Raw genomic sequence first — 26,400 nt, forward strand, 5'->3', positions numbered from 1 at the left:
TAAAAGGTGTGCCCAATATTTTTGTATTATTTTCCAGTAAAAAATACCTAAACATCCTTAAAACAAGAAATGATCACTTGAGAAGCACAATGGCATAAGATATTAAGTCATGTTTACAGAGACAACATTTTTAACAACATTTGGTGGGGTTTATGGTTAAAACAAGGAAAAACTATTTGCCAAAAAAAACTTGTTTTCCATTTGAATCAAGTAATTTCTTTTCTTACACCTTTGGCAATTTTTTGTCTTCTTGTTATAAGCATACATGTTACTACATTTGGTTAGATTTATCTGAAAACAAGACACAATATCTTTCAAAATATCATTCTGTTTCTCAAGCAAATTGATCTTCTTTTTCAAGGAAAACGAGACAAAAATACAGAATTATGCAGTGTCTGGGATACAGAGAAGCCCGATATACAGAAAGTCTTGCAAAGTTACAATTCCAACTCTTTTTAAAGGGACACAATAAAAAGTTATTTTATTTATATATTAATATATACCACAGTTAGTTCCGGAACTCGAATCTGATTGGACGAGAGAAGTTCCATGAGCACTGATGGTCTGATACCATCATCACTCGGACGCTTCACTGTGTGTATCACTCCGCTTGTGTTCATGCTGTTCTAAACTAAAGTGTAAGACCAGTGCAGATCTGTTAGGAGTTACTGTCTTTATTTTTGACATTACATATGTTAGCCAGCAGGTGGTGGCAAAAGATCATTTTTGTGTATAATATGAGACAGTTGGTGATGTAAAGTGAATCCGTTAGTCATTGTATACATAGAACAGCGCTCCGTGATCGCTTGTATTACTAGTACATTACCAATGCTAGGAAATAGCTTTAAACAGCTTTAAACAACAACTTCAGGATTAAGGCTCATCACAGCTGAGAGACACAACAGATTTATTACAGAACTCAAGGTGCTTAACTTTTATCAGAGTTTCCACATTGGATACATACTGTTTAAAATGGCGGAGGACATCGCTGTTTCTATAGGGAATGAGTCTTGCACACCAGCTACCGCGAAATAGAGAGGAAAACCCCCTCTTGGATGTCTATTTTCCACTGTGAAATCTGATCATAAGAAAGCTGACAGCATCTCTGCTTGGGTGTGGCAACAGGTGATCACACACTCTCTCACTCTTTCTCTCTCTCTCTCTCTCTCTCTCTCTCTCTCTCACACACACACACACACACACATCCATCTGTCTATCCTTGTTTATCCAATGACTTGTTAGAAACAGCACAAGCCGTGATACTATTTTTGAAGTGACATTTTTAATTATTAACGGAGGCTTGGACGCATCATTTGTTTTGAACCAGCAACGGCAGATTCTGATCCGTCGCGTAATAAAGTATTTCTATGCACAAATGCATTTTTATGAACATACAAACGTCCACATTTTTTAAAATTTACGTGTTCATTGAACTGTTGTATATAAGCAATATCACACTCACAATCGTGCTATATGGCCCTACATCAGCACTGCTGTGATTCGGCTGCAGGCCGAGTGCCGTAGGTAATCACAGCAGTGCTGATGTAGGGCCATATAGCACTCTTGCTCAGTGTGATATTGCTTAATTAATATATCCCAGATAAAAAAAAAGACAATAAATAAATTATAATAATTGTTTTCTTTAAATTCTTCCTAGGCAACAGAAAAAAAATCCTCTTATTTTTTGTATTTACTATTATGCAATATTAAAAAAAAAAATATGTGAAGTAGTTTTTGCACAAACTGTTCATTCCAAAAAATAAATAAACACTTTTAGTAAAAATATATAAAAGGTAAATCATGCTTTTTATTAAGCTGTTATGTATTTATACTTCAATGTATAAAAATATCAATATAAAAGTGCATATAAATGAAATGATCTCTTGTGTTCATTTAGTGAAAAACTGGAAAACATGCATTCGTTATTTTTTAAACAGATTTTTATTCAATGCCTTTAATGTACTTGGCTACAATGGCTTTTTAAGGGACACAATAAAAAGTTTAACATTATTTAAATTCGTATTCAATCATTTATTAAACAGAAATGTTCCTCTTATTTGCCATTCCTTGACCATACTGTTACAAAGGTTTGAAAGATATGACATCAAATGAAACAGTGTTTGACTAAGTCAGGAGTGTTCAAAAATCTCTGGCATTGCAAGGCCAAACTGCGTTCCACTTTACCAAAAATGACCTTGTGATGTGGAATTGCCATTTTATCGCTCGAAATAACAACTTGCCCTCCAATATTCTGCAATACAAAAGATTCTTCATCACATACTGTACAAGTAGTTACCTGCTCAGATGGCGAGGAATTATATTTCTTGGATATGTGTTTCCTCATAGTCTCTTTAACAGATTTCACCTTCTTCCCCAGTGAGATCCGAGATGGGGTGGGGGATCTGGACGCGTCTCTAATACTGATATCTCCATTTTCATTCTGCAACACACACACATGATAAACAACCAAAGATGTGTTTAGAATGCTTTAACAGCTGTGGGATCAAATAAATGAATTGCTGTTTGTGTCCTTACTGTGGGGTCACAGCTGCTGTTGCTCATGTACACTGATCGGTTTGTGAGATCAAATCCACCAAAGCTACAGGTCCTCTGTAACACAATGAGATAGTGAAGTTCAAACAAAGTGTACCTAGGAGAATTAGTGCTGTTTAAAAGACAGAGGGTGGTCACACCAAATATTGATGTATTTTTATTTTTTTATGTTTACTTAAATTTATATTAAGTTATTTGATCAATAAAAGTTATTTTTAGAATCATTTGTAACATTAGTAAATGCATTCCTACATATTCACTGTGCATTTTCACACTGAGAGTAAATGTATTCATGCAAAAGATTAAAAATGTTGCTTTCAGTGGTTTATATGGAGTTAGGATGAAAATAAGGTATTTTTCATACTGGTCTGAGATCAGTGCAGACAGACAGCACACTGGAGGTTAAGTCATACCCTAAATATTTGGTCTGTGGGTGGTGGTGGCATAGTGGGCTAAAGCACATAACTGTTAATCAGAAGGTTGCTAGTTCGATCCCCACAGTCACCACCATTGTGTCCTTGAGTAAGGCACTTAACTCCAGGTTGCTCCGGAGGGATTGTCCCTGTAATAAGTGCACTGTAAGTTGCTTTGGATAAAAGCGTCTGCCAAATGCATAAATGTAAATGTAAATAGAGAGCTATAGGATGCTCCTTGCTCTCTATGCAGCTAAGTGCATTCACTCATAAAATCTGACCAAAAGTTCAGTTTCAGGCTGCAGATGATGTTTGGATCACTCAACATGTTTAGCAGACATGGGACAATGATCAGTACATAGTTCAGAATTTATAATGCAACATTTTATTTTATCATGGTTGGCAGTGATTGGATGGTGCAGGTCATTACTTTGAATTAGATTTATTTATTCAGCTTTACAGGAAAGTCTATAACATCTCAAAAGCATGAATAAACAACACCATGGAAACATAACATCTTTCTATATCTTGGTATTATTTATTCTTTCACAACTTAAGAGGATTTAGTCCCACATATGAGGACATCAATTTTTAGGAAATCTCTTTGCTCTAGAAAAAGAGCATGCATGTTAAAGGGTTAGTTCACCCAAAAATGAAAATTATCCCATTATTTACTCACCCTCAAGCCATCCTAGGTGTATCTGACTTTCTTCCTTCAGCCAAACACAATCGGAGTTATATTAAAAAATATCCTGGCTCTTCCAGGCTTTATAATGGGAGTGAATGGTACCTTAGATTTTGAAGCCCATTTCTGATTGTGTTTGGCTGAAAGAAGAAAGTCATATACACCTAGGATGGCTTGAGGGTGAGTCAATTATGGGATAATTTTTGGGTGAACTAACCCTTTATTTAAGTGCAACTAGTTACAAATCAAAAAGGGAAATGGAAAATGCACACAGCAGTCACACTCAGGTCTCAAGAGGTTAAAAGCAATTACCTTTTCAGTAACTGTAATCAGATTACACAAATGTAAAATGTAATTCATTACACTACTTGTTGACTTACATTATAACATTACAGAAAACATTAACTAATTAATTTGTAATCAGACTACACCAACAATGCTCACGAGGCAGAAAAGGCAAAATTACCCACCACAACAAAAACAACTACCCATTTTTGTGGGTGTTAATTCGCCACCCCGGGTGTGAGTGAAATGTGTATGGTGGCACTCACTACATGGTAGTTTGAGGGGCTCAGGGCTCGTCGCATCTCGTCATCTGTTATTGAGCGAGACATCCTGGGCTCCACGTCTCCATCCACCTCAGAGAAGGAGGAACCGCTGCCCGTGTCCAGCCCTGAAACCGCTCCAGCTGGTCCTGAGACGGGCTCCAGACCATGAATGCTGCTGGACTTACTGAAGACCTTGAAGAGCTTGTGACTGGTGTAGGTGTCTAAACTGCTTGAGGATGGAGACGTGGTCAGACTGTCTGAGTCTCTGTCCAGATAGAGCTGTTCCTGAAGCACAGAGCTCAATCCATCACCCTGAGACACGGCGAGACGCTTGTGCACCCCAGAGTACAGAGAGACGCCTGTCTCACCGGAGGGAGATGCTTCGGGGCTCACAGGGTCTGAAAGAGAGAACAGAACAGGTCTGTCTAACACAAGTTAAGCTTAATAGATAGCATTTGTGGCATAATGTTGATTAACACAGAAAAAGAAAAAAAATCATTGTTACAGTAAGGGACTTGTAATGGAATTGAATGGGGCCAGTTTACACACATTAAAATACACTGATTCAAAGTATAGCCACAAAACATTATACACGTTAACATGATTTTAGTGTGTTAAAATCTCTTTAAGACAATTTTTGTGTGTTAAAATCACTTACAGGGTTTACAGGCATAACATCGTCATGGCAACGAATTGCAGTATTGGATATAACTTTACACAGATAAGGTTAGTAAGTGATTTTATCACACTAAAACCACTTTGAAAAACAAATGCCTCATCATAGTTTTAGATGTTCCGCATTGAACAGAATTGTGCATTCTTATAAAAGGCATTTGTAACTTACGCTTTGCTCCATGTTTTTTGGCCTCATCTATTCTAATAAGCTTCTTTCTCACACGTCGAGTTGAATTGACGAGTTTATGAAGCCGGCGAAAGGTGACCGACTCTTCCAGCTCGTCCTCCGATTGTTCTCTTGACTGCAAGAGACCAGGCACAGAAAACTGGTTTGGACATAGCTCATGAGTGGACAAAATACATAAAATAAAAATATAAATGTACAAAAATGAGATTTAAGTAAAGGATAATATAGTGTAAAGTCTGCTGGTCATTTTCATCACCATGTCTGGGTTTATTTGATCGTTTTGCAACAAAAAACAACCGGCTGACTGCACATTATCTTGCTTTATTACATGGCAACTTACAACATTTGAGTCAAATTATTACATTTTATTATGTGAGAAAAAAAGAGAACATGGAGGGATATCCTGCAGATATTGAAGATATAGCACAGCTATGCTGGAAATCAGTTGCCTGAGGAGAAAACATGTTAAAATGTTCATGTTGCATATATATATATATATATATATAAAAAAGTAATTCACTCCTAGCTAATGCTGCTGTTTACACAGAAGACTATCTTGGTACATTACGAAAATATTAATATGACTAATATTTTTTAAACATTTTCGCTTTTTAAATGTTTTTATGTATTCTATCAATAAATATGAATTAATATTGCATTTATAATATTTGGTTACATGTTTATTTTTTACATGCATAATTTGTATTATTTATAAGTATTTACATTGATTTGATGAACAAGTGCTAAAAACGGGTATTGTCTCTTTAAGAAAACCAGCAGTTCTGTAAACAGCATTGGAATGCCCAATTCCCTCTACTTAGTAGGTCCTCGTGGTGGCGCGGTTACTCACCTCAATCCGGGTATCTTATCACGTGACTCACTGTGCATGACAGAGTGGAGACTCACAGCATATGGAGGCTCTTGCTGCTCTCTGTGATCCACGTACAACTTACAATGCGCCACACTGAGAGCGAGAACCACTAATCGTGACCACGAGGAGGTTACCCCATGTGACTCTAACCTCCCTAGCAACCGGGCCAATTTAGTTGCTTAGGAGACCCGGCTGGAGTTACTCAGCATGCACTGGATTCAAACTCGAGACTCCAGGAGTGGTTGAGCGCTGAGCTACCCAGGCCCATATTTTTTTTTGTTTTTGATCAACAACTGACAGTAAAGAACAATTATCTGCGCTACTGAGCCAATGATCAGGGCTGGTTATTCCAATGAAGGCCCCGTACAATTGCGCAGCTGAAGCCCTGCATAATGGATGAATTGGTGGAAATTCAGCTAAACATAACAAACTTGTGTCTTCGGGGCTTGGGTAGCTCAGCGAGTATTGATGCTGACTACCACCGTCGTGAGTTCGAGCTCCAGTCAGGTCCAGTCAACCAAATTGGCCCGGTTGCTAGGGAGGGTAGAGTCACATGGGGTAACCTCCTCGTGGTCGCTATAATGTGTGGTTCCCGCTAGCGGTGGGGTGTGTGGTGAGTTGTGCGTGAATGCCGCGGAGAATAGAGTGAAATAAACAATTTTATTGTTTATATAATTACATTGAATTACAGGTATCATTCATGCCCAATTGATGCAGGACGAGTAACACACCAAAGTGTAATATTTCAAGTTAGGGGTTTGTTTAAGTCCCAACCCAATGTACGAGCAACAGTAATAGCGATGCTTGCCTTAAAAAGAATCAAAAAGAATTTATGCTCAATTTCACCAAATCCCAACAGGCCATCCAATGGAGTTGGTGGAATGGGCCATGCATCGGAGCGCCTTAATCACACAATCCCTGCACAAAAGAGCTGTGGGCTTCAGATGAGAGCGCAACCCGGCCAAAAAATGCACAATGGGGGGTTAAAGCATTGAGAGGATGAATAGAGCCTTGCCTGGAGGCCCAGAGGGGCGAGACCATGATTGGGGTCTGTGGACAGCAAATCTGCCAATAACTTCATCACAACAAACAAGGATGTGTCACGCAGCTTATGGCTATTTATTCCTGCCACTTCATAGATCACTGACCGTATGTGCCTGAGGAGAGTGTGGAGCTGTGGGGGAAAGCCAGATCTCTCGCCTGGCACAGAGGACCTTCTCGTTATAGAGCTCAAAAATGCCTGTCTACCAGACGTCTTGGTTCCGGAAATATTTTACCCATTGAGATTTCATAAGTCTATATAAAAGAGTCGTAAGCCTTGAACCAAACCAACCAGCTCCGAGCTAAATCGTAACATTACAAACTTTGATTTGAACCAGACAGTATAGAAACAAACTGAGAAGACAAATGGAGATGGGAACTTACGTTACAGAAAGAAGATTCGGTCATTGAGGAACTGGGAATGTTTGTCCAATCAGTCGTGTCTGTGCTGTTGGACAGCTTGTTCTGTGTCTCGTATTCCTTAAGCTGAAGGACAGAAAGGAGCCATGTTAGCGGAAGTTTGAAAACAGAGTCTCTAAGGAACTGTTCACACTGAACACACTATTTTGTCCATCCACAATGTTTTTCCATTGTTTTCCTATGTGAGCATGCGCTACACGGATGTGTTTGAACATCACAAAGCATCGTGCTGTTTTTTGTCTCACGCTGGAGCACCGCATATTTAAGACGCTCCCTTACTCTATTATCCATCATGTGACAGACAGATTTGGCTCAACTTTGTTTAGAGTCAGAGAAGCCGTAGTGTGAAAATTGCAGTAACCATAAAACTCACACTTTTAAGTAACCTAGATGCCATTTTCTCAGTTTCAGTGCCTCCGTAGTTAGCATTTACATTTATGCATTTGGCAGACGCTTTTATCCAAAGCGACTTACAGTGCACTTATTACAGGGACAATTCCCCCCGGAGCAACCTGGAGTTAAGTGCCTTGCTCAAGGACACAATAGTGGTGGCTGTGGGGATCAAACCAGCGACCTTCTGATTAACAGTTAATGTGCTTTAGTCCACTATGTGCACCACCACTCCATAAGTTATGCTGCAGTTAAGCTAATGTAAGGAAATTCCAAGGGCGAAACAAAGTCATCTCAATGGGAATGGTGAACTTTGCGTGATGGAGTTCCGATGGTGAAGAATTTTCCCTTGTGGATATCGCGTGAAGTTCAAGTTTGGTTAACATTGATGGGCAAATTTGTTGCGTTGACCAATAGGAAGTGGCTTGGTTTGGCATTGACCTCTGTGTGGGTGGTGCTTTGTACACAGCAACACTGAATATTCACAATGGACAAGGACACTGTATCATTTTAGTGCTGAACTTTACCGGATTATAAAGTACAGCATTAAAAACAACATCTGCCCATGCCTACTGTGAACGCAGAAATACGACGTGCAATGGTAAATGTGAACGCGCCTTTAATAAGCTCGGCCTTTGAAAGGTAGATTACAATTATGAGAAATTGAGAGGGAAAATGTGATTAATTGTCATGAAAATAATATCACAATGAAAAAACATATTCACTTTCATTGTGCAAATCTAATTTCTAATTTATTTTCTTTTGATTTTAGTGGGTAAAATGGACATGTTTTCATAAGGGACAATGGGGGCCAGTGGTGGCTTAGTTTTTAGGGGTCTGGGTTACTAACTGAAAGGTCGGTGGTTCAAGCCCCAGCACCACCAAGATACCACTGTTGGGCCCTTGAGCAAGGCCCTTGACCCTATCTGCTCCAGGGGCGCCGTTTCATGGCTGACCCTGCGCTCTGACCCCAGCTTAGTTGGGATATGGGAAAACAACTGCATTTCACTGGCTCTGTACCTGAACTCTGCACAATGACAATAAAGTTGATTGTGTCTATTGAAGTTTATTTGTCAGGAACATCCTGTATGTGTTAAACCCTTTGAAATCATTTCCATAAGGAACAAATCAAGTTTAAAAGCAAAGAAACTAAAACATTATGCTCACATCATCATTCAATATGCAAATAGAAGCATTAATCGTACCCGTGCCAGAGCTTCCTCAACTGTGATCATCTTCTCTTTCACCATCGTCATCAGCTGAATACGCTCCTCATCACTCATCGTGATCTCACTGGCCACAAAGCCCGGGTCCTCCCCTGTGAAACCAGAGTTCAAAGGTCATGTCTATAGTTTAGAGCCTGATCAAAAGATATTGTGATTTAAAATGGTTGACACACCTTTCGATGCTGCTCGAACGCTACCTTTCTGCGCCTTGCGGAAATTTTGCCAGAGCGATTTGTTTTTCTTCCTGCTGTCCCATCGCCCTGGAAACAAAGTTTTAAATTCATGTTTCATTGCATTTTTCTGGTCTCCTTTCAGATATCTGTGCAACAGCTAGAATAGAACAGAAATTTGAATACAATTGACTGAGTTTACGTACTATGCAAGTCATGAGCATAATTGCTTAAAAATTTGTTTTGCAGACAAAGAAAAAAAAAATGTCTAGGCTAAAAGTTTCAAAAAAATGGAAATAGGTTAGTTGCACCGGATAGTGAAGGAAAAGCATCCAACAGATACATAGGAACTCTTACATAAGGATTTTTAAAAGTCATTTTATAGAGATGACACTCACAAAAATCTATCTTTAATCAATCAAATATTTGTGAGCTGTGCATACCCAAAATTTCAACTTTTAACTATGGAATGTTTTATTTTTAAAAATGTATTTATTCTATCCATGACTTCTGCAGGCCTGGAAATTAAACCTTTCAGAACCCTTATTTTACTAGTATTTAGCCAACAATCAAGCAGACACACAATAAGCTACTAACCCGATCCGTCTTCAGAGCTCGACTTGTGCATTAATTGCCTGCAAGAAAAGTATACAGAAAATATGAACTCCAACAAAAGTGTCTCCAGCAAAACATCTCATCATAGGACAATGTATTCCCATCTCACCTGCTCTCCCACATTATGTTCTTCATTTTCATCACCTACCCATTCATTTTCAGCCATATCAGTCTTTCCAGAGGACTAACTAGTGTCCATGCTGCACTCTGGGCAGTGGATTTTAATTGGCCCTCTGTCAGAGCACATAAAGACACATGCTGCAGTCGCCTGCACAGTAACAATGGAGGCTTTTTCACGCACAGGAGGGGGTTTTAGAGCGACAGTAGCGCTCACGAGTCCTGTGAATTCCTCTCTCTCTCTCTTTATTTTGTCTTTCTCTCAGCTGACTTTTGTTGCTGATGTTAGCATGTACCTGCGGTCTCAGAAACACAGCAAAATTGTAGCTATGTCAGGGCAGATATATTTAAAACTGCAACTCTATCTCAGGGAAGTTGAGATGTCCTGTGGTGTGACATCTAGAATTATATTAAACAGCATGGAGCTTCCTCTTTTACAGTTATTACATGTGGATCTATGATTTCATATTCATTTAGAGACTACATGGAATATTTGTAATTAGGAAAATTAGAGCTGTCAATTGATAAAGTGTTTAATTACATGATATACCGATAAATTAAATCGCAATTAATCACATATGTAAATATTTGTTGAGAAAGAAGAACTGTGGCACTTTATACAAGAAGATTGAACATCCTATCTGCCAACAACCAAGAAAATCAGGCATTATTTTTGAATCCTCACTATGCAAAATGATTCACAAGTGCCTAAGATTCATATTTTATGTTGCTATATTTTTTTGACATGCTTGGCAGTGACTGGATGATGCTGGCCAATACTTTGAATAACAAATATGTTTTGAGCTTTACAGGAAATCAGCTGTAATGTCTGTAACGTCCCAAAAACATGAAGAACCAATACTCCCGGAAACATAAACAATTTGATGGAAAGAAATCTGACTTTTTATAGCTTTGCATTATTTAAAATTTCACAACTTTGTCCACATATATGGACATCAAATTTATTAAAACTATTTGCTATCTAGGAAAAAAAGGGAAATGGAAAATGCACACCAAAGTAACGGGTCTCAGGAGGTTAAACGCAAGAACGCTTTGGTACGAACAGCCTCTTAAGGTCTGTTCACATGAACACGTTTTTGTCTCCGTCTAGTTTTTCTATTTAAACATGGACTTGTTATTTGTTTGCATCACATGACTTATGTCTAGCTGTTTTTCAGCACGAGTTAAAAGTTCAGTTTTTAAAATCGTGTCTTGAGACACCTGCGTTCTGTTCCATCCGTCGCGCTCCATCTAGCTTTTTGATGCAAGAACGCATTTGGTCTGAACGCCCCCTAACATGTACAATGCATTCCTTTGTCATATTTTTGAAACAAGCCAAGTTTAAAAAGATTCACTGGATGTGAAATATTGAAAATACAGAGCAGAAAACATCACATACCTTCTCTCGACCTCAGGTGTAGATACGGCACTAGACAGCCCCAGTGACTCCTAAAAATAACAAAAACAAAACGCTTTTAGACTTTTTCGGCTGCAGATTCACTCCATAACACTCTATATTTCTCCAAAACAACAAATAATACACACACACAGATTGAACAAAACGAACCTTTCAAAATAACACAAAAAATAAGATGAAAATAGAGGTCTTCACCGGTCCACCCAAACCCGAGGACCAGAGACCCGACCCGGGACCCGTACGGGTTCGGGTGTATATTTTCAATGGTCAGCCGGGTCCGGGTCGGGTCCAATTCTTGTACTTCGGGTCTGTTTAACATCTATAGTGACGCGATGACTTTACCAATTGACGACTGGCTCCTTTATTTAGAAGGCGGGACTTATTCCGCCATATCTTTTTTGACAGATGACGTAAACCGAAGGTCCATATTTCAAATAATAGACTGGTCCGAGTCGGTTCCGGATAGCACATTTACGGGTCTCTTCGGGTTTGGGCACACATTTTTGGACCCGTGAAGACCTCTAGTTAAAAAGCACAAACCATACAGTATAGAGTATACAAAAGTACATCTCCATGGATGGGTCAGTAATTCTGCGGGCTGTGATTAATCAACCTACCTGGATTTCTAACCGCAGCTGAAGGGATGATATTGATTCAGCCTTTTCCTGAGACACACAGTAAAACATCATTTTAAACAAAACACCCAATGACAAACTGTTCATTCCTGTATTCTCAGATAACCTTTCTAGCCAAACACAAAGCTCCGTTGACAAATGATGCATATAATCACATTCAAAGAGAAGCAACATAAGATTTAAGGCAATCATAATAGAGGTCTTAAAGGGACAGTAGCAAAAACAGCCCATTTAATTCTATGGGTCAGAGAGAGAGGGTGGAAAATGGTTATGCAAAACTAATTTATGGTGCAAGAAATCTTGACTAACATTATAAGTAGACTTCAGGGAAAAACATATAATGCTGTAGAAGTGTAGAATTGTTTAAAAAAATATATATTTTACCGTCTCCGCTTCTTGTGCAACTCTGCGTTTGCGTAATTCCTCCATTCTCTCACACACTTCACTGTAAGATGTGCTGTAATACTCAGTATACTCTTGGGCCAGATCCTCAATGTTTCCCAAGGAGCCATCCTGCAATACAACAACAGCACAACAGAACAAAACAGATTTAATTTCCAGTTCAAAATGAGCAGTCAGAAAAAAAAAATGACAAATCATACATTTTCACTTAGTTTTCTGGGTGTTTCACCAGTTTCCAAAAACTCAAAGAGTTGGTTAATGAGTCAGTCATCTCTTTAAAAGCCCCTTATCCACACCCATGGGGGTGTTGTGTAGTGGTTAAACATCTGAGCTGGTAACCGTAAGTTGTAGGTTTGAATACCACAAGGGCTGATACATGAACTAAACCACTGTGCTTAAGAGCAAGACACTTTACTTCTTACTACTTCTTTCCTTTCCTTCTTGTGAGGTCAATATCCTGCTGAACTCATTCTAATGATTCATGCAGAAATATCCCTGGTCAACCTCATCTGAATCCAGCTCAAGAGAGTCAATCTATTTCTCGAAGCATGACTTCCTTGTATGGTAGGACACTCAGATAGTTGACCTTTGTTTTGTGTCAACGGAGACCAACATCTCAAGATCTGCAAGCTCATTTTTGAAATTTCCCCAGAGTATTTATAAGCATCTTGACGCTTTAGTGAATCATGTCACTCACATAAATACAATTAATACAGATGTTCAGCTTGCCAAACTCTGCAGGAAATCCATTCATGCATACAAAAAGTAATGATCAATTCAATTGTATATTGTGACAAGGAGGAGGGCGGGGCCAGGACATGACTATGCACACCCGGCCCCGCCCTCCTCCTTGTCACATATCTATAGCTATGGTACTGATTGATTACCATATTCATTTACCATGGTATTACTACTACTAATTCAAAATCACCATGTTATATCCTTGGTTCATGCTCAAAATGTTCAAAAAGCACATAGTACTGTAGTACCATGGTACTTTTTGGTAGGTAGCTACTTTTTCATATTGTAACCAATAATATATATGATTAAAAACATACACATCATATTCTGAAATGCATAACATATGATCATGCATTTGTTTTCGTATCTCGTATTACTTCTCGCATGTACTCTGTTGTGAAACGTAATTTGGAGTCCAGGCAGAGTCGTCGGGGGATTCGTCAATAGTGAAATGTTTTGTAATGTGTTCACCCCTGTCGCCGATTCTTCATGTCATTTGAAAACGCTACGACTTCAGTGACAAGACAGACAGTTGTGTAATATGAACGGTACAACGATCCGAAGTCTTTGAAAGTCGTGTAGTGTGTAGGAGGCATTAAGGGGTTTTCACACTTGGTCCGTTTCAGGAGTTTGAGTGCAGTTTGATGTATTTTTATCCCATATGGGAACGCACCAAACGATCTCAGACCCCTTTAAAGCCGAGCCCATCTCGAGAGGTGGTCCGAGTATGGTTCACTTGCAGCCTTCGGTTCGCTAATAAAGTGCATTGTGAACAGAAAGTGCTCCGGTCTCACTTACTTTTCACATTTGTGTAATGCCAAACAGGTTTGGCCCTGACAGGTTGCCATACGCAAGAAATAACAACACGAGCACGGGAGAGAGGTGACGAGTCGCTTGCTCCGTTTCTATGGAGATTACAGCATGGGAAGCATATTAAACTATTGTAAACTGCTCAAAAAATGAACAAAGGTCTTTAATTAGTGTTCTGTGCAAATGAAGATTCGGGGGTTTAACTGGATGCCTTGAAATGCTGCAAGAATGTTAAGAAATAATGATAGGAATATATATTGTATTCTATGAATGGAAGTAACCCGAGGCTTTCAGTAGATTAAACATAAATTGTGTTTGTCATTAATAAGACTAATCTACCATGATTGAAGGTTGAATTTCGCCTTTAAATCTAATATTTTTTATATAAAAATAAAATGCATTCGGTTCTGTTGCATTACATTTCTCTTTTAATGTGTAAACAATATGTAATAATAATAATACAGAATTACAAACATTGATGTCAAATATGAATAAATGAATTTTATTGACAATAGACATCTGTTCTTGTGCTGTTTATTCGTTTTGAGAGCATTAAGCATGTTTATATTATCTTATAGGTTAATATGTAGAGATATTTGTACTCTTAACATGAAATATAGCCCTAATAATAATTGTTATAATAAATAAAATTTTTTTAAGGTGGTCTCAGCCCCACAAATTACACCGTGTGAATACAAAAAGGACTGAGACTTGTTACTGGTAAAGTGGACCAAAAAGATATCTGAGCCCACTTACAAGGTCTCAGACAGTGTGAACGCAAAGAGTCCTTTTTCACTCGGTCCACTCGGTCTGATTGTGAAAACATTAAGCTCAATAAACAACATTTGTGGTATTATCTAGAATAGATTAACACAAAAATGTATTTTGACTCATCCCTCCTTTTCTTAAAAAAAAAAAAGAAACAAACAAAAATCTGTTACAGTCAGGCACTTACAATGGAAGCCAGGGCTGGACTGGGAAGAGAAATTGACCTGGGATTTTACATGGCAACTGGCCCAAAACTTATATTTGCTGTCCTTTATCTGCATACCGGCGTTCTGCATAAAGTGGCCCATTCGGCACGTTTCGCGGTCGATCCACCGACCCGCTCGGTTCTCCCGATGGCCAGTCCGCCCCTAATCGGCCCCAAAAAGAGTCGACCCACTGGGAAAATGCCCAGTATGCCAGATTACCAGTCCAGCCCTGATGGAAGTCAATGGGGCCAATCCGTTAACGTTAAAATACTTCCCATCACCTCAAGACGTAAACAATGTGTGTATTAACACGATTTAAATGTGATAAAATCGCTTAACATTTGTAAAACAACTTTACAGCTCAAATAATACACAAGCTTTAACAGAAGAATTAATGTAAATACTTGAATACAATTATAAGCTTCACATTTCTGCCTTTAAACACTTCAAAAATGGGCACCAGATTTTTCCTTTTTTGTTTTTTTTAAGTAAAGAAGGGATGGTGACTACAGTCAGGCTTCCTAAGCAACCAATTGGCCCTGTTGCTAGGGTGGGTAGAGTCACATGGGGTAACCTCATAGTGGTTGCTATAATGTGGTTCTAGCTCTCGGTGGGGCATGTGGGGAGTTGTGCGTGGATGCCGTGGAGAATAGCGTGAAGCCTCCACACGCGCTATGTCTCTGCGGTAACGCGCTCATCAAGCCACACGATAAGTTGTGTGAATTGAAGGTCTCAGACGTGGAGGCAACTGAGATTCGTCCTCCAGCACCCGGATTGAGTCACTACGCCACCACGAGGACCTAGAGCTCATTGGAAATTAGGCATTCCAAATTGGGGAGAAAAGGGGAGTAAAAGGAGGGATGAATTGAAATTATTATTATTATTATTGGTAATCAACATTATGCCACAAATTCTGTCGATTGAGCTTAACTTGTATTGAACCCAAAATATTCGAAAAGTTTGAAACTTTGGTAAAAACAAATACAAATAAAAGACCCACGGTACAGCCAAAAACAACTTGATATATATAACACAGCTGCACGCATTGACATTTAAAAGACTACACTATCTTGTTTACATTATTCATGTCAGATTTTCATCATCACATCAAGACCCAGGCTTAATAAACGATAGCAAATGGCATTAGATGTCAGTGAAGATGTACAAATTCAGTATACTTATTGAATCCCAAACATTAACTATATTAAAAGAACAGATATTGAACTATAGACAACAAAAATGTTGAAGCTAAAGAGGATTTATGTATTTTTAGGACTCAAACTAAAATAACAGACACTAAAAGAAGACACTTAAAACTACATCACAAAAACACTTACCAAGATTTCCATCAAGTCTTCCCATAAATATGAAAAACTCTCCTGCGTGCTCAAATCAGCACAGATTACTTGATCAGTGTTTGCGCTTTCATTCTCCATAGTAAACAATCCAATATATTCAACCGCAGCAACTGTGAGATCTCCTAACATAAATCTGAGACGTTTATTCAGCTATTCATCGTCTTCATCTGAGATAACACACTTCTCATGGGCAAAGTGTCGAAAAGCAATGACCTCTCTGAAAAGCCTTCTGGTTACATGCCCCCGCTGTCCAAAAGTAGGATGCTCAAATACATTTCCGAGCCAAAAAAAGCAATCTTTAGATATAACACTTGTAAATAAACTTATCTGAAACTAAATATCATCTCCTAACAGAATTCTTCTGAGAACTGAATATTACTCACTTGCTGAGCCTTTTAAACTAAGATTTTTTTACTGCATTAAATGCTCTTATGTATAAGTTTTGAGTCCAAAAGCCCCCAAACTACCCCAGACCAGTCTCTCTAGTGCACCTGTGAGGTTTAATGCTGATGCTCACAGACACTGAGCGAATTATTGTGGGTGCTTAATATTCCACAGATTGAGCAGCGCTGTTAGAGGAAGTGCCATTTCCAAAGACTGACTTGGCTCAGATTTACACACATCAATGAACTCTCAAAGACCTCCATTCAACAACCAAACAGCCTTTGAAGACATAAACAAGGAACCAAATTATAAAAACAAACATCAGAAAATTAAATGGACATGATGAGAGAAAGCATATGTGAAGTGAATACTTTCATAACCAATTAATGACTGTGTAGCGCGGAGGAGGGCGGTGCCGGGCCGGAATGATGCACATCCGGACCCGAATCACCATGATGAAACGAGCGACGGATATAGGCGTCCGGAAACGACAGTTCGAGAGAGAGAACTACAGGCAACTGCCCTGTATCTGTGTTTTTGTTTAAGTTTATCATTAAACTTTATTTATATTGTCAAGCTGGTTCTCGCCGCCTCCTTTCCCTTTGAACGCCTTTACATTGGTGCCGAAACCCGGGAGGGAGGAGGGATGCCCGTCGTAATGTCTTCGACACTGCCGTCCACCCAGGGGAGTGCCGCTGCCATCCAACGGAGGACGGAGTACCCCGACCGCCCGGACGTGGGGAATGGCCGCCGTCCACGAGGCGAGGAGGGAATGGACTCCCTAACCGCCTGGAGCGATGGAGCCGCTGCCAGGGGAGGAAGAGTGCCCTGCTGGCCGGTAGAAATGCGGATGGGTTGAGGAAAGACCGCTGTCCGCGAGGGGAGGAGGGAATCGACTCCTCGACTGCCTGGAGCTAGAAACACGGAGGGGCGTTCTGTCCACTGGAGGTGCGTTCTGTCCGCTGGGGGTCGGAGGTTTGACTCTGGTCCACCTGGGGAGGAGCGGCTGTCGTCTACCTGAGAGGGTTGAAGAGTGATTGAAGACCACGCAATGGCGCATCAAAGAACCTGTGAGTGAGTTTCTTTTTTTCTCTCTCTCTCTCACTGTCGCTCTGTGTTAGCCTTTCCCTCTGCTGTTTTTTGTTTGTTTGTTTTTCCCCTCCTGTCTCCCAGGTTGAAGAAGACGGGGATGACCCACCGGAACGCTCTTTACTTGCTGGCACAAGTGTGTATTTTTCTTTATAATGGCAAACATTTATGTAAACAAATCCTTTAGTCCTAGGCTTGCAAAGGACATGTGAGTCTTGAAATGATGTTGACTACTGGTTGGTACCAATGACCAATGATAGCTTTAATATAAATGTTCCCTTTAGAGAAATCATCTCCCAGGAGCTGTTGAGAATTAATTGAGGTGAATGTGCAGTGCCCTTGGCTGTCCATACATATACCCAGTCAGATAACCCAGAGAATTACAGCTACTATAGCTGGTGTGATATGCCCCACGTCATCTCATTCATCATGTCCAGGGTCCCTCAGTTAATGAGGAGGTACAGTTGACTCCTGCGAGACAGAGGGGGCCCGTTCCAGCAGCTCCATAGAGAGAGGAGAAGATAAATGAGCTGTTCGCTCAGTCGAGACCGAACGAGACATGCTGAGACTCACAGACCTGTGATACGCTCAATTAGCTAGGGTGATGTGACATTGCACCCTCATTTAAAACCCCCTTAACTAGAATGTCACCAATGTTCAACAACCTACCTGTGGTGGAATAACTCATATGCTGTTATGATGAATGTCCAGCATTCATGCACACATACAGTGCTTCAATATATAAATACATCACTGCACTTTTTATGCTTTTCTGCATCAAAATTGCTGTTTGCACGCAATAAATGGGGCTCACATTGTAGACAGCACACAGATCATGTGATGTTTATCACAGGCAGCACAGATTGGCCTGTCACACTACAGAGCCTTTCTCTTCTCCCATCGCTGCCTTTCTTAACTGATGAAAAGTTGCCAGAATTCGTGCAGTTTTTGACTCGAGGGCATGTCACTTAACAAATGAATGGCTCTCTCTTTGAGGACAGTCGAGCTAGTCACAGAGCGGGTGACCACGAGACCCCTGTGCCTCTCGCGCTGGAGGAATGTGCATGTTTTCATCGGAATGAAGGAAACGTCTCATTTCGTCTAACAAGTATAGGAATATTTGTGCCTCTCTCTATATGTTAATATTAAGTTACAGGATTTCTCAAAACAAAAAACTAAACAAAACTCAAAAACACTAAATATGAGCCATTTTTAACAAACTGCAGTTTTTGTTTTGTTTTAGGGGCTGCTGTGGCTCAGGTGGTAGAGCAAGATTCCCGGCCCTCACGACTCCACATGCTGAAGTGTCTTTGGGCAAGACACTGAACCCCAAGTTGCTCCCAATGGCAGGCTAGCACCTTTCATGACAGCTCTGCCGTCATTGGTGTATGAATGTGTGTGTGTGAATGGGTGAATGAGATGCAGTGTAAAGTGCTTTGAATACCGCTAAGGTTAAAAAGGCGCTATATCAGTGCAGACCATTTACCATTTGCAGTTTAACATTGTAACCCTATATGTGTCATGATCCTGCCATTTTGGTCTTGTGTTATTCTTGATGTGACAGGATTGTTACAGTTTCCTCCACCGATCTGTCAGGTCATCCATGTGCTTTTGTTTACCTCTTCCCCTCGTGTTTCTCACTGGTTCTGCTCAGAAGTGCAATCAGCATTGCTATGGCAACGCTGATTTTCTCGGCTCATTAGAAGATCAGCAGCACCTGTGGCTCATTCCAATTCCTCTATATATTCTCTCCTTAGTCTCATCTTCCCTGCCATATCGTTTTGTTTCCAGTCATGTTTTTCCTGTCATTTCCAGTTATCCCATTACTCCAGCAACTGCATAGCAATATATATATATGTGTGTATATATATATATATATATATATATATATATATATATATATATATATACACACCTGTATATACTTAAGCAATGTGAGCAAAGAAATTCAAACAGGTTAAATTGGGATTTTTGATGTGGGGGAACCTCCTCATCCAAAACACCCTCAACAAGTTACTTACATTAACGCATTTTGGCAGAAGCTTTTATCCAAAGCGAATTACAGTGCACCTATTACAGGGACAATCCCCCCTGAGTAACATGGAGTTAAGTGCCTTGCTCAAGAACACAATGGTGGTGGCTGTGGGGATCAAACCAGGAACCTTCTGATTACCAGTTAGGTGCTTTAACCCACTACGCCACCAATACTCCACACTTGGTAGAAATGTGTGTGTGCCGTGTACACTGCACCCTGTTTTAACAGTGCCACTCTAGAAGAATATAGCAGACTAGATTCTGAGACAGACTAGACAGAAGCATAATGCTTATGTAATTACCTCTAAAGAACTTGAAAAGTGTTTTGCGTGAGCACACTCGCTAAATGGAGATGGAATACATAAAATAACTGAAGAACTGGAGACTGCCTGCAGGAAATAGAATGAAGTGACAAATAAACTGGCAATATTTTTTTCTTCTTTTTTGAATCAGAGGTGCTGGAATCAGTTACGTGCCAAAGTTTAAAAAATGTTAAGCTTGTCCAGTTAGCAACTATCAACCGTAACTGCCACTCAAAAACCCCTAGCAACCACCTAGAGCATCCAAAACTGAATAGGAACACCCAAGGAACCACATAACAACAACACCATGTCAACCACCCCGAGACCCCTGGTAACATCAGAACACATTAACATCTGCATAGCAAGTCAATAGGCTACAAAACCCATTAAAACACTACAGCAACGTACTAGTATCCACAAAGAGCACATTCGCAACTGCATAAAAAGTCAATAGGAAAAAACAAACAAACATTTAGAACACCTTTGTAACATCCTGGTAAACAATCAGAACACCTTAGTAACCACATAACAACCTCATGACAGCTACCTATCAGACCTTAGCCACATCCTAGCAACCACTCAGAACAACTTAGTAGCTGCATAGCAACACTCTGGCAACCATCTACTGCAACATGCATATGTAAAGGGTTCTCACTCTTTCTTTGTCCACTTTATTTCCACAGAGCAGTTAGCTGTGATTGCAACTCTGCAGGGTCGCATTATATATAGCTATGCATCTGTGATTAAATCATAAAATAATACAAAAACACGTTCACATCGAACAATGATTTATATTTCAGTGATTATTATCATCATTCTAATTATTATGTTTACATTTATAATTGTTTTTAGATCATAAATTGTATTTGTAATTTTCCGTCTGTTGTCATTGATGGATACTTGCGTGACGGTAAATGGAAAGGTGGTTGTATATGATCATTTTTTGTAACACTTCATTATTTTAATTGCTTTTTCGTTTAGTTTGAAGTGCAATTTGAATTCAGAAATGTCTTTTGGTTTAAGTTTTAAGTTTTTTTTAAATAAATGAATTACATTTTCAATGCAAAATCACTAAAGCAAGAATATTTCCCCGATTCCTCAGCCGGGGGGTTGACAATGTAATTGGATATTGTGATTTTATTTTATTTTTCAAATGTACATATAAATATCGTGAACATATTTCTTGCATATCATCCAGCCCTAGGAGGGAACAAAACAAATGTATTCACACACATTCAAAGTCATTACCCTTCCGAAGCAGGGTCCTGGGATGAAAAGTAATAAAAAACAACATTTAAACTGCAACAACCGACAATAATTGATGTATTTGCCTGGACCGGTATACCCGACTGGTAGCCCATGATGGAGAGAATTCACAGATGAAGTATGTTCGTTGCCAAAGAGATGTTGCCCTTCTGTTGAAAAGCCATATTTCAAAAAGTTGAACACCACATATGAACATGAACACCGCAACGGGGTGAAAATTATAATATCGTGGCGTATAATATAAAGTCAGGTGTGGAGTGATCATGAATGCTATTAGCTTCCAACATCCCGTGATCACACGGGAAGTCGGCATGCTGTTTCCGAACGTTCCGGTACCCTAGTATCGGCAATAATTACTTTCCTTCATGGCACGACTGTTAGCGCGTTGCGTCAGTTGCATGGGAGACCACAGTTCAATTCCCATTCAAACGAGGAAGTAATCACGCTTGTATAAACAATCACAAGCGTGATAAGGAGGTTGTATTTTTATCCCTGACATTACATTTTGTCTCTACTAATGGTTAGGGTTAGAATTGGGTTTTGGTTGGGGGTAAATAAAATAAGTATTTTATTATACTTATTTTAGCTGAAAATAATAATTTTTACAACCGGCTTCTGGCGACCTCTCCTGGAATGGATGTCACACTTGTTTATATGCTCTGAAACACTTACCGCTTTAGCCTCTGGAGGTTTTCAAATTCGCCAACGTATACCGATTTCGGCTGAAGAAAAATCGGCACACACTTGCCGAATTTAATGCGAGAGGCTGCAACTTCTCCCGCTTCAACATGAGCACTCTTGGTGTCAATCAAACAAGCACGCTCTCCATGAGCTCTCAATATCTCACCGGTCACTCATCTCATCGCTATTCCCAATTTAACGGAGGATCCCAATTTAAATCAGAATATAACTTGCAAAAGTGTGGCTAAGGGAACTGTTAAAAAAAATTGGTATCGGCCAATCTTAGTGTTAAAAACATCAGTGATTGTTATCGGCTTCAAATTTCCCGAACGGTGTACCACTAGCACTCTGCTAATGACATGCATTATCCTGTTCACAGATGAAAAGAGCCGATGCAGCGGGCTCAATGTAAACAATGTTGGTTTATTTCAATGACAAGTGATTATGAAAATGTCTGAATACTGACAACCCTATTGCAACATCCTGGCAACCATCCACTACACCCTAGTATTCTGATGGTACTTTTACATGGACAAGCACCACAAACAATTTCTTCAGACAGCATGATAATCTAGTTGTACATGTTCCTGTCACAAATCTCAGCTAAAGCCAACCTTTTTTCTCCGATTCATTTTGATGGAAGCCAGAGACCCCAACAAGCATGTTGACTGCTGCTTCAAACACATAAAACAGCCAAAATTACATCCACACACACACATACTGTTCTCTCATATATTCCATACAGCTGCCAGGACACATTCTGGCTCTGATCAACAGGAAACGACACAAAACAGGAATTCTCAAGGAGGCATTCCAGTTGCATCACTGTCATTGATTAGCCCACAGAAAATAGTAACGGAAGAAATGTCTTAAAAGTTTATAAGTAATGACCGTGTTCTGCGTTGAGAGACGTTTCCAAGTGTGTCTTGAGAAATCCTGGAGTTCTCACAGTCTGCCTACATAAACGTGCTGAAACGCTTAAGCCAAAGAGCTTCTTTAATCAAATACATATGCTCTGATCCATTCCCTGTCTGTTCCCGAGCCCCTTCCTGTCTTTAATTGAATTCATATTCTTCATCTCATCCTGTTCAGATAGACATCTCAATGTATGGCTGTTCACAACAGAAATGCATACAGTGTTAACTTTTGAAGGCCAAGGGTCAAAAACATAATTTCATCAACAAAAGTTGTATTTTTCAATCTTGTATTCCCCACACTGGAAAAATAAATCAATAAATCCGTATTTTGTCTTGTTTTCCAGTAAATCACTTTTTTCTTCTTCTCAAAGGCAACATCTTGAATTAAGTTAATTTTTCATACCCAAAATTATTTTTTCCCTTACTTAAAGCATAAAACTCATTTAATTTAGTTGGATTTATTGTAGAACGCAAATAATAAGATGACTCAGATTCTGAATGACAATCATTATGTCAATACAAGTCAATGGGAAATTTTCAAATTTGAACATTCCAAAAAAGTATTTCATTTTCAAACAATAACAAACAAAACTAGATTGTATGCATAAACACTGGAATTATATACAATATTAAGTTTGAATGTAATCTGTACAATGAGCGGTTCAGACTGAATACAGCCTTGCAAGCATTAATAAGAAATCAAACAATAGTGTGATCACCTAAATCAAAGCACTGGCATAATGTACTACAGCACATTCAATTCAAGTCTATTAAAACTATTCTTCAAAAGCATCATTAACACCCAGAATATGTACGTTTACAGGTTCCCATGTAGAACAAGGCAAAAGATCCTTTGAAATATCTCACTCACCAATGTACTAGCAACTAGCATGCGTTCCTCTCTTCTCAACATGTCTGAAAGCACAGATTGAGTGCTGAAACTTTTTCTGAACACTTATAGAACAATGTACGCCGCTCTGAACGGAGGAGTGACCCACACACATCCATCATACAGGCGCCGGCCAGCGGTGGAGCGCACATGACGTGTGAGACCTACAGCAGGGTGGAGCTCTAAAACCTCTCTCTCTCTCTCTCTCTCTCCCTCTCTCTCTCTAGCTGTGGGACAGTCCACTCCACTCACACACATTTACTTGGATCAGTTTAATAAACTTAGAATGTGCATCTGTGAGGGTGACTACAAGTGACGGTTAAAGAGCAGATAAGATTACCCCGGCATAAGCTGAACAAGCTGACCGCAGGAAATCTAATTCAGGAGAAAGAATAACAGTATAAGTTTGAAACTGAATGTGGAAGTTCACTGGTTATATGAAGTGTGCATTTAAACAGAATGAATGGCAGATACAGTACGTGCCAGTTATTTCCCTTCAGCTGAACACAAATAAAGATTTTTAGAAGAATATTTCAGCTCTGTAGGTCCATACAATGGAAGCGAATAGTGGCTAGAACTTTGAAGGTTCGAAAGCATATAAAGGCAGCATAAAATTAATCCATACGACTCCAGTGGTTAAATCTATGTCTTCAAAAGCGATTTGATAGGTGTGATCCTTTATTTTAATGAAAAATCTCCACTTTCACTTTCACATTCACATTCCTCATCTATGGTTTTACATTTACATTTATGCATTTGGCAGATGCTTTTATCCAAAGCAACTTACAGTGCACTTATTACAGGGACAATCCCCCCAGAGCAACCTGGAGTTAAGTGTCTTGCTCAAGGACACAATGGTGGCTGTGGGGTTCGAACCAGTGTCCTTCTGATTACCAGATTACCAGTTATGTGCTTAGACCACTACACTACCACCACTCCCAATTTGGCGATCCTTTTCTCACACACACACCTATCATATTTCTTCTGAAGACATGGATTAAACCACTGGAGTCTTATGGGTTACTTTTATGCTGCCTTATGTGCTTTTTGGAGCTTCAAAGTTCTGGCCACTATTCACTTGCATTGTATGGACCAAACCACACATCTGAGATGGTATGAGGGTGAGTAAACGATGAGAGAATGTTCATTTTTATTTATATATGTATCTATTTGCATATATATATATATATGCTATATGATGTTGTTGTTTTTTTTGATTGGAGGTAAACAAATGATATTTCTTGACCGTTTCTGTGAGATTCATACATTGGGAATCAAAGAATATTTATGTACAAACACGCTTAAAGTTCTTGTTTGTCTAGTTATTAACACAAGCTCTCAAAAGATTGCTGAACTCAACATGCAGAAACAGAAGGTGCCAGTAGATGGCAGCAGACAACAAGAGTTTCTATCATGGCAGTTTGTTGGGATGAGTTTTTGATGCTGTGTAATGGCTAAAAGCAGAATTACCTCAAAACTCATGACTTCAAAATCCTTACAAAAATGGACCATGTTAATACCATGGTATATGAATAAAGTAATTATTCAGTACCTTTTTTTTATATATCAAAAGTTCCATGGTATGACACCAGCGTCAAGCACCACTTTGACCTTTACATGTCTTGTTTTGATTTTAGTGCTGACCCTGCTCACATAATGATGATACGTGTACTAAATGGTCCGTTATTCATTGGTTGATGCTTTGAAAGGTCAGCGGGCTCAGAAAAAAAGTCAGAAGCAGGCTAATTTGAGATAAGCAAGTTCTGCGCAAAATGGACCCATGTATTCAGAAAAAAAACCAGATCAATATTTACTATGAATTTGCACTTTCACATTCTTCTTCTTTTGTTTTTGCCAATTCACATTCTTCATGCATGTCGCTTCCTACTGGGCAGGGAAGAGAATTTATAGTAAAACAAGGACTTAAAGGGACAGTTCACCCAAAAATGAAAATTCTGTCATCATTTACTCACCCTCAAGTTGTTCCAAACCTGTACACATTTCTTTGTTCTGCTGAACATAAAGGAAGATATGTTTGTAACCAAACAGTTGTGGGGCACCATTGACTACCATATATGGCGTATTTTCTTTTCATACTATGGAAGTCAATGATGCCCCACAACTGTTTGTTTACAAACGTTTTTCAAAATATCTTCCTTTGTGTTCAGCAGAACAAATACATTTGTACAGGTTTGGAACAACTTGAGGGTGAGTAAATGATGACAGAATTTTCATTTTTGGGTGAACTGTCCCTTAAGCTTACTTGCACTTTAGTAACAGATTCACGCTGACTTGAAATGAGCCAACTTTTCAACTGTGATAGTGATCTGTGAGAAAGCGTTTTGGCGTTCTGGACATCATTATATCAGTGGCAGTGCAGATTACAGTCAGTAGCAGATGGCAGGATGGGGGTAATGCAGCATGTCTATGTTTATTTGTGGACCGCGGGCACATCATGGCAGAGGACACAGTGACAGAGAGCAAGTGCCAGAAAGGGCATTTTTGTGCACCAGTGCACCGGCAGAGAAACTGTCCCTCACTGTCCGTCAGACTTTTCTCCATTTCACATTTCATTGGCTCTCCCAACCCA

General features: G+C 39.4%; 1 protein-coding gene across 4 annotated transcripts in view; it reads right to left on the reverse strand.

The window, feature by feature from the left end:
• LOC127662474 (SAM and SH3 domain-containing protein 1-like) overlaps positions 1–26,400 on the reverse strand; it is a 110,882-nt gene that overhangs the window by 10,514 nt on the left and 73,968 nt on the right. Inside the window, exons 1-12 of one of the 4 annotated variants that reach the window (XM_052153655.1) lie at positions 23,793–23,960; positions 12,348–12,476; positions 11,946–11,993; positions 11,311–11,360; positions 9,777–9,814; positions 9,183–9,269; positions 8,989–9,101; positions 7,358–7,459; positions 5,044–5,176; positions 4,203–4,597; positions 2,536–2,610; positions 2,297–2,440 (exon numbers count right to left, since the gene is read on the reverse strand). In XM_052153655.1, coding sequence (XP_052009615.1) covers positions 2,297–2,440; positions 2,536–2,610; positions 4,203–4,597; positions 5,044–5,176; positions 7,358–7,459; positions 8,989–9,101; positions 9,183–9,269; positions 9,777–9,814; positions 11,311–11,360; positions 11,946–11,993; positions 12,348–12,476; positions 23,793–23,834 — 1,356 coding nt within the window. In that variant the 5' untranslated portion in view covers positions 23,835–23,960. Of the gene's footprint in view, positions 1–2,296; positions 2,441–2,535; positions 2,611–4,202; positions 4,598–5,043; positions 5,177–7,357; positions 7,460–8,988; positions 9,102–9,182; positions 9,270–9,776; positions 9,815–11,310; positions 11,361–11,945; positions 11,994–12,347; positions 12,477–16,227; positions 16,587–22,618; positions 22,673–23,792; positions 23,961–26,400 lie in introns of those variants that run through there. The other 3 variants (XM_052153656.1, XM_052153654.1, XM_052153653.1) reach the window with 3 other exon arrangements.

Source organism: Xyrauchen texanus, chromosome 22 (assembly GCF_025860055.1).
Source record: "Xyrauchen texanus isolate HMW12.3.18 chromosome 22, RBS_HiC_50CHRs, whole genome shotgun sequence".
Taxonomy (NCBI): Eukaryota; Metazoa; Chordata; class Actinopteri; order Cypriniformes; family Catostomidae; genus Xyrauchen; species Xyrauchen texanus.